The 9,313-nt window shown below is 43.2% G+C and overlaps 1 protein-coding gene across 2 annotated transcripts; it reads right to left on the bottom strand.

The window, feature by feature from the left end:
* Nucleotides 1-1,970: 1,970 nt before the first annotated feature.
* PMAIP1 (phorbol-12-myristate-13-acetate-induced protein 1) lies at nt 1,971-5,689 on the bottom strand. 2 transcript variants are annotated; one of them, XM_021930182.2, is made up of 3 exons: nt 5,409-5,685; nt 4,932-5,215; nt 2,901-3,073 (listed from the first exon to the last, which is right to left on the bottom strand). In XM_021930182.2, the coding sequence occupies exons 1-3, from the start codon at nt 5,464-5,466 to the stop codon at nt 3,023-3,025; spliced, it is 393 nt and encodes a 130-aa protein (XP_021785874.1). In that variant the 5' UTR covers nt 5,467-5,685; the 3' UTR covers nt 2,901-3,022. The 2 variants fall into 2 exon arrangements, with proteins under 2 accessions (XP_003914482.1, XP_021785874.1); XM_003914433.4 differs by lacking the exon at nt 4,932-5,215 and having other exon boundaries at nt 1,971-3,073; nt 5,409-5,689.
* Between the last annotated feature and the right edge of the window lie 3,624 nt (nt 5,690-9,313).

Genomic DNA, 9,313 nt, shown 5'->3' with positions numbered 1-9,313 from the left:
GTGGCTCCCAGATCGAAGCTAAAAACTAGGGGTATCTTTTAGTTCACACACTCAAACAGGAAGGCCATTGAGTTACATCTACGTTTGCACATGACTAACCTCAGATGAAGCAATCTTTGCTACTCTAGCGCTGGAAGCAGAGGGAGAAGTGTGAGGTCGCCAAAAAGGAAACCGTCCTGTAGCTCCTCTTGCCAGACAGACCCAGGAGCAGTCAAGGATGCCAGCTCACAAAACACCTCTAATGAGATCATGAATCTCTATAAGATGTAATCCCAGCACTTTGGGAGGCCGAAGCAGGCAGATGACTTGAGGCCAGGAATTCAAGACCAGCCTGGCCAACATGGTGAAATCCCCATCTCTACTAAAAACACAAAAATTAGCCCAGTGTGGTGGCGCGGTGAGGAGGCTTTAGCACAAGAATCACTCGGACCCGGGAGGCATAGGTTGCAGTGAGCCAAAATCGTGCCACTGCACTCCAGCCTGGGGGACAGAGCAAGACTCTGTCTCAGAAGAAATAAAAAAAAAAAAAAAAAAAAAAAAAAAAAAAAGGACCTATGTAGGGCATTCATTTCCTATTTTTCACTATTTCACTCCCAATTAAAGTATAAGTCCCTTGACAGCAGAAATCGTGCAAATTCTCCTATATTTTCTTCTCCAACTACTGGGAGGAGACAGTGTGGTCAGAAGGTCAGAGGATGTCTGCTGATGGAAATCAGTTAAAATACTTTGGCTTGGCGGGCGCAGTGGCTCAAGCCTGTAATCCCAGCACTTTGGGGAGGCCCGAGTGGGATCACGAGGTCAGGAGATCAGAGACCATCCACCAGCTAACATGGAGTGAAACCCAAATCTACTAAAAATAAAAACTAGCTGAGGCGTGGTGGTGAGCCTGTAGTCCCAGCTACTCGGAGGCTGAGAGGCAGGAGGAATGGCCTGAACCTGGGAGGCCGGGACTTGCAGTGAGCCGAGAGGATTGGCGCCACTGCACCTCTCCAGCCTGGAGTGACCTGGCAATGAGACTCCGTCTCATGCTTTGGCTTGATGTAGACACTTGCTGGTTAGCAGCTGCTAAGATGAGAACAAAATTAACACACCTAGAAAAAGAACAATTGAAAACTTTTAATAGTTTACTGCCACAGTATCAACTTTATAATATTATTTACATATATTTATTCGAGACCAGACCATAAATGCAAAGATGGTAAGATGCTCCTCTAGGCTGAAAAGAAAAAAACTCGGCCACTAAATAAACAATCTTAAGTAATACTGAAGAAAACATATGTGAGGTAATCTTCCATCTAAAGTGACTATAACCTACATTAAGATATTTTAACTAAAAATTCAAGTAGTTATAAGACTCTCGTAACTCAAAAACATAACTTTAATACACATTTTCAAACTAAAGAAAAATATTTTAACTATAAATAGGCAAAATAAATAAAATTATTTTTGCTGAAATAAAATCATGGCATTATTTCTTTTATGCATTTAGGGACTGTATATAGCCCAGATAAAAAAAATGAAACCTTGGGCAGTGTGGTGGCTCAAACCTGTAATCCCAGCACTTTGGGAGGCCCGAGGCAGTGATTCTGAGTCAGGAGATGAGACCATCCTGGCTAACACGGTGAAACCCGTCTCTACTAAAAAATACAAAAAACCTTGGCGAAGTGGCGTGACCGCAATAGTCCCAGCTACTCGGGAGGCTGAGGGCAAGGAAAGTCGTGAACCGGAGATGAGCTTGCAGTGAGCTGAGATCGACCCGCGCAGCCTGGGCGACAGAGCCAGACTCAGTCTCAAAAAAAAAAAAAAAAAAAAAAAAATTGAAACTAACTTGCGACCCTTCTAAGAATCTATATAATATTCTAATACAAATTATCTATACAGATATCCATATAAGTAGGTAGGTGTGTGTAGATACCTATATTCACTGATGCATATGTGGAACTTTCATTCTAGATGAAACTATCTGTTCCTTTTTTTTAAGAAAAGTATATTCCAATTATAAAAATATTCTTAATTTATATTAAAAGGTCACTTTTTGTAGGGTGCACACTAACTAATGTGACAAGGAGCATATTCCAAATCTTTAGAAACTTCTTTAGAAACATTCATTTCTTATCAAGTTACTTCTGAATATTTGTTTTACTAAGTTTTAAAAACATCAATTAAAAATCAACTTCTTTTTTCTTTTAATTATCCCTGGTTATACAAAATCCCTGTGTTCTTTTATTATATTGAATGTTCAGTCTACCGATTTACTGGCTCCAAGTAACCCTCCTATACTTCTATCCAATTTTTTCAAAGTTATTTTCCAGTTTTCCATAGTTTCCACTAATGCCCAACAGGAACACATTGAATGAAAGATCATCTGAACAGAAGCCATACAATTTGAGTCAAAAGAAACAAATGATTTTACATTGTGTAGTGACCTAAGAAATCAACATTGACTCTAACATTTCAGTGTTCTCAGAATGAATTTTTTCCTTATAACAAGGTAATATGTATAAACCGAATCTCATACATTGTGCTGAGTTGGCATTGAAAAGCAAAACACCAAAAACAGCAACAACAAAGCACTGAACTGTTTCTTCCCAGCCGCCCAGTCTAATCATTGGTCATCTCCCTTTACACTAGGCCAGCAGTAACCTTCAGCAAAAACACTAGAACAATTCTCTAAGTAAAAAAGAAATATGCCAATAATTACTTCCTTATTTTCAAGGGTCTTCCATTCTTGCTTTAAAATAAACAAAGTGGTTTTATAATGTTCTCTCATCCCAAAGAATGATAATCTGGGAAATCTCAAGCAGAAATTCACTTTGATGTATTCCATCTTCCGTTTCCAAGGGCACCCGTGAATGTGCCTTCACATTCCTCCCAATTACAATGCAATCTTTCTTCAAATTGATGAAGTGTGCATCTCCTGAGAAAAAGTCTCTTTTGGAGTCCCCCTATGCAAGTTTTTGATGCAGTCAGGTTCCTGAGCAGAAGAGTTTGGCTATCAGATTCAGAAGTTTCTGCCGGAAGTTCAGTTTGTCTCCAAATCTCCTGAGTTGAGTAGCACACTCGACTTCGAGCTCTGAGAAGGAAAGCAAAACATGGACATTAACACTGATGATATTACAAACTGTAACCAGCAAGACCTAATACGCACACACTAGTGACAAACTGAGTATCCCACAAAGCATTTCTCTTAACTTTGGCTTTATATGCACTTGTTTTCCAAATGGAAAACACACACACACACACACACACACATTGTGACTCACCGAAAGCAATCGTTGAGGTAAGAATAAAGACATTTACTTTGAGTTTTTAAAAAATGCATCCTGGATGAGGCAAGTGTTACCTTACTTTCAAATATGTCAGATAGTACAAAGAGTAGCATTAGTCATTTTACCAGCCTTAGATGATGTCATCTTTTTCTTTCATTTAAGGTTGGCTGGGAAACAGAAGTCAAGTTCTGTGTGGCTTTCAAGTAGGATTTGATTTTCAAATGGCAATAATTTACAGCTTAGGTTATACTCTCATTATATAGGCAAATCTAAATGTATTCTTTTTCTCGTTTAAAAAAACTCTGTTATTTTCTCATAAAAGACTCATAAAATCTTATTCTAAAATTAAGTCCACATTCTCTAAAATAATTTAAACTTTTCTATTTTAATGTAACCCCACTTCTTCTATAATCCCATTCTGTACCAATCCTTTGCCTTTATGCGAATGAGAGGAGCAGAAAATAAGTGATGTTTAATTCACATATGTACTACTTTTTGGAACTGAGTTATTCTAAACTGAATATTAAGAAAAATAATGCTTATAATTTCCAAGTACACTTTTTTCAGTAAGTGCAGTTAACATTATACTGACTATAATATCATATCTATACTGACTATAATTTCAATTTTCTTGAATATTTCAAAGAGCAGCTTCTGGGTTTACTTCATGACTACAAACATTAAAAATCATGATTACAAATTAAAATCTGGTCTATTTTATAAATCGACTCTGAAAATACTATATTTAGGTTCAAAACAAATCAAAGCTGTAAATATATAGTAAAGCAAAATTTTAAACCTATATTTCAACCAATTTCTCTCTACAAGAGGTGAGTGAAATATTTCCTAACTCCTACACCAAGAGACCTAATAAATCTCCTAAGACGTTATTCTTTATGGGCTACAGGATCAAACATTTTGGGAAATATTTACATAGACATGTGTTCTACAGAAATTGAGATATATTAATATACAGTCCTAAAAGTAAAAAAGAAACACCAAATAACATTCAGCATCCGACATTGGAAGCCCTGAATTCTAAGTGGAAAAGTTATCCCTTTCACCAAAAATGTAGAAAACAACGCAGAAAATAGTTCCCGTTCACTTCCTTAATTTTTTAAAAATTGCAGTTACACACCTATAAATGTATTAGTATCAATCAAATCAAGTTTAAGGGGAACTTTGTGCTGCTTCTTATTCTTGGGAATTAAGTCGGACCAAAAAGTGCTATGCACAGGTAAGATCCTTCAGAAAGAAACACGGTCAGAATCCTAGGACATCACAAAAGGTAGACAAAGTTTTTTCCATCCTACACAAGAGCCAGAGACAGCAGCCTGTTACCAACTTAGGCATGGTCACATTTGCAATGCACCACTTCCACTTCCTTAGTACGCCCCAGGAGCTCTATAAAATGAAAGTAACTTAAAAGGTGGGGGGGCAGGGGGCGTATAATCATCTGATGCAACAGCAGTATGGCCCACACAGATTTCGGGCTCTGGTTAGATTTAGAAAAAGGATGGGGCCGGGGCGCTGGCCTGAAAAGTTATGATGGAGTTGTAAGTATGGGGGCGGGGAGTGAGAATGAATGAATGAAAAAAGGGAGCGGACTAACTCCTATTCTCCTATCCCCAACTCCCACATGATCGATTATTTAAATATTACAAGATTTTCTAGGCTCCTGAACACAGGCTGCCCTTGTGGGGCCGTCTCTGGAAGGGCTGGGAGTCCAGGCGGTCTCCGGAGTCCTCTCTTGCCCCTTCTGCCGCGACAATGACTTTCTCCCAGAAGCAGCCGCCTACACTTGCACTTGTTCCTCGTGGCCCCGCGGAAGGGCAAGTGGGGAGGAGGAGACGAGCTTTTTGCTTCTGGTGAAATGCAGCTGCATCCCAATCCCAAATCCGGCCTGGTCCCTCGCCGTCCCTGCCGTCCCTGCAGTCCCCGCTGTCCTGGGGAAAACCCCCGAAGAACTTTCTGGAGGCGCCCCTAAGGCTCGCGCCAGGGCACAGACCTGGCCCGACCTTGAGCCCCTGCGCAGTCTGTGCCCGAGCCCCGATGGGCTGAGCCCGCCCCGACCGAGACCTCCACCCCGGCCCCGACCCCGCCCAGCCTGGGTCTTCGCTGGCCCCAGCGGGTCGGTACCTGCCTGAGCCCGCGTTGGGCTCGGTTGCGCGTTCTTGCGCGCCTTCTTCCCAGGCATCTCCGCCGGTGCCGCCGCCCACTCAGCTACAGAGCCCGGGAACCTCGGTCTCCAACTGGAGCACGTCGGACGTCTGCAGGACGCGAGCTGAACACGAACAGACCCGCGGGCAGGGGTGCCGGGATCGACTGCTCCGACGCGCGGAACTGCCAAGTACACTCGGTGAGTGCCCGGGAAACTCTGAGGTCCCCGCGCCAGAGACCACGCTTTTGTCCAATAAGAACTTCCCCGGTGACGTAGGGAAACTAGACGCCGGGCCCGCCCCTGTCCCCGCCCCACAGACGGCGCTCGGGGAGCGGACGCGCGACCCAGGCGGGCGGGGAAGTCCCCCGCCGAGCGCGACCTGCCCGGACACGCTCCCGACCCGCGGCGGCGCCGACCCGCGGCTGGGGGCGCAGAGCCCTCGGCCGCGAAATTACTTCCTTACAAAACAGGGTGGGAGGAGAAGGGAGTCGGCTTTGACCATCTGCAAACGCTGGGCGTCGTCCGCGGCAGTGGTGGCGGGAGCTGGGAGTGGCGGGAGGAGAAGGGTTTTCCCAGGAGGAAAGTTTTCCCAGGAGGAAGGTTGTGGGTGGGGAGAGACCAAAGGCCTTGGCAATTAGAGACTTGGGTAAACAAGTCCCGGAAAGGGATTGGAAAAGGAAACTTTTCGAACTTGAAGAGTATGGGCAGTAACAGGGAAGGGAAATGGGAAGAACCGTAATCAGCGCAGAGGAGAACCAGAGGCCCTGTGAGAAGGCGCCGGGTCCCAGGAAGTCACTGCAAACAAGCTCTGGTGCCAGCCAGAAAGAACATCGTGTTTGAATTGGGAAGGGATTTGTGTGCGAGCTTCCAGATAGGTCGATATCGCCCATTCTGGATGTTTAGCAAAAACAAGTGGATCGTTATCATACGGAAAACGTTCAAATCTTTTGTGGGAGGAATGAGCTACCTGGGAACGTGAAATTATTTGCACAATATTTGGCGAGGCCATGAGTAATTCTATTATGAGGAGTAGTAATTAGGAGTAGTTAACGGTTACTGGGAGCCGCTTCACGCTAAGGGCTTTGGCATGCATTCTCTCATTCCGTCCTCAGAACAACTGTTGCTACTTTACAGGTGCGGAAACTGAGGTTTGCAGAAAATTGCCCAGGTTCACTTAGGCAGAGAGCACTGCCCCTATCCCGACCCAGGCAGGCCCACAGAGAGCAAGAGCTCTTACCCACTGTAGCCTTCCCAGCAATCAGTTTCCTAGAAAATGTGTGTTTTCGCTGAACGCGGTGGCTCACGCCTGTAATTCCAGTTCTTTGGGAGGCCGAGGCGGGTGGTTCGTTTGATGCCAGGAGTTCGAGACCAGCCTTGCCAATATGGTGAAACCCCGTCTCTACTAAAATACAAAAGATTAGCCAGCCTTGGTGGTGCACTCCTGTCGTCCCAGCTGCTTGGGAGGCTGAGGCACGAAAATCGCTTGAACCTGGGAGGCGGAGGTTGCGGTGAGCCGAGATCGCACCACTGCACTCCAGCCTGGGCAACAGAATAAGACTCTGTCTCAAAAAAGAAAAAGAAAAAAAAAAAGCGTGTTTTCATATTAGCTGTGCTGTTTAATGAAAAGATTGCAAATTCGTTGCATGGACTCCCTGGAAGTGTTTAGTTTGGTTTACAGTATTGGCCTTCGAAATGTATTGTAAAAATTTTAATTGATGACCAACATTTTAAACATTGAGGGATTGCATGAAAAACCCAGATTCCAGCATCTCTTGGAAAACTAGAAGCTCTGACAACCCGGGATCCATTTTCCAAAAGTGCAAAATAGGCTTGAAGTGTGTGGTTGAAGCCACACCCTTTAGAGGAACCCAGGGTGCTCCTGTTCACCCCACTCCCTGCTGTTTGCTTTTCCCATTTACATTATCTGGCCTCAGTAGGCATTTGAGGTTGTTTATTTATCTTAAATCATTCAATCAACACAAACCAGCAAATATTTATTCATGGCTTGGTCCTGCTGAAGGTATGGTCAACAATATAAGCATGGAACAAAACTGCTCTTGAGTTTAAACAACATAGTTTCGAGGCTGATGTTGGCTGTTTTTGAGTGGGGTATATACAAACGAGTAAGAGTGGACAGAACTCAGGAATCATCACAAGATGCAGAAAGCACAGTGGAGATGCTGCCTTGAAATCTATTATCCCCAAGTGGTAATTCAAAACCACTCCAGGCTCATTTTGGCATACTTAATACATAAGGAACACCGTTAACTTTTTGGTTGCATAAATTATTAAATTTCTGTTGTTCAAATCACACACCCTGAAATGCAGTGAATATACTCAACAACAACCAAAAAAAAAAAAAAAAAGTGAATCATAACATTGTTTACCTACAAAAGGTATGTTAATCCCCTCCTCTAACATTTTCATTAGAAAAGAATTGGTCACGTGACCCGTACTGGATACAAACCTTAGGCAACTCTGTTTTTTAGGGAATTGCAAATTCAGTTTGCAAAGAGGAAAAGAGCGGAAAGAAGTCGGGGGAGGTGGACTTTGGAAATGGGTCAAATTCAGCTGGTTTATAGAGGACTTTTAAAGATTTGGGATTTGAGATAGTCCATAAACAACTCTTTGGCACGGCTAACATTCTCTAAAGAGAATTGGCTGGGCATGGTGGCTCATGCTTGTAATCTCAGCACTGTGGGAGGTGGAGGCAGGGGGATCGCTTGAGTCCAGGAGTTCCTGACCAACCTGGGGAACATGGCGAAACCCCGTCCCTGCAGATAATACAAGTACAAGCTGTAGTGTCAGCTACTCGGGATGCTGAGGTGGGAGGATTGCTTGAGCCCAGGAGGAGGAGGTTGCAGTGAGCTATGATCTAGCCACTCCACTCTAGCCTGAGTGACAAAGTGAGAACCCTGTCTCAAAAAAAAAAAAAAAAAAAAGAAGCAGCAGCTAGAAGAAGCAGAGTGAATAGCCTCTCTTAACTGTATATCCTCTGGAAAAGGGAGGTATCATTTAATGTTGGGCTTGCAACAAATATAAACATAGAGATATTTGACCAAATAAAATAATTAATAAAAATGTATTGTGAAGTGTTAGAATTCCCTATTATTATTTTTTTTAAGTAGGACTGGTGAAAATGACATTTTAAAAAACAGATAATCCTTTTTCATGAAACAAGTTCAAAAATGACAGTGCACATCTGATCATTTCAATGTCAGTGTTAAAAAAAGTATATATATGTATATATGAACCACAATGACAAACAAGACAAGCATGATTAGTAATAGAATAGTCATTCGTACATTTCATGCAGAAACTAGGATTTGACCGTTAAACAAGAAGATATGAGATATAAATGAGGCATATTTAGAGTCAGCCTGGGATAAAATATACAGGCTGTAGATCTGATTGTGTTTGTTCTAATAAAAGGGAAACTTGTTGTTGTTGTTTTCCTGTATAACATGTTTGTTAACAGGAAATTAGCCGGAATATTTGATGGATTGTATCTGTCATGCCTGTAATCCCAGCACTTTGGAAAGCCAAGGCAGGCAGATCACTTGAGGTCGGGAGTCCGCCAGCCTGGCCAATGTGGCAAAACCCCGTCTCTACTAAAAATACAAAAATTAGCCAGGCGTGGTGGTGCACGCCTGTAATCCTGTAATCCCAGCTACTCGGGACGCTGGGCTGAGACAGGAGAATCGCTTGAACCCAGGCAGAGGTTGCAGTGTGCTGTGATGGCGCCAGTGCACTCCAGCCTGGGCAACAGAGTAAAAATCTGTCTCAAAAAAAAAAAAAATCTCTCTTTAAGACAGACACTGAGGCCAGGCACGGTGTGGCTCACGCTTGTAATCCCAGCACTTTAGGAGGCCAAGGTGGGTGG

This window comes from Papio anubis, chromosome 19 (assembly GCF_008728515.1).
Source record: "Papio anubis isolate 15944 chromosome 19, Panubis1.0, whole genome shotgun sequence".
Taxonomy (NCBI): Eukaryota; Metazoa; Chordata; class Mammalia; order Primates; family Cercopithecidae; genus Papio; species Papio anubis.
Note: the sequence above shows the minus strand (reverse complement) of the source record. Positions and strands in the feature narration are given on the sequence as shown.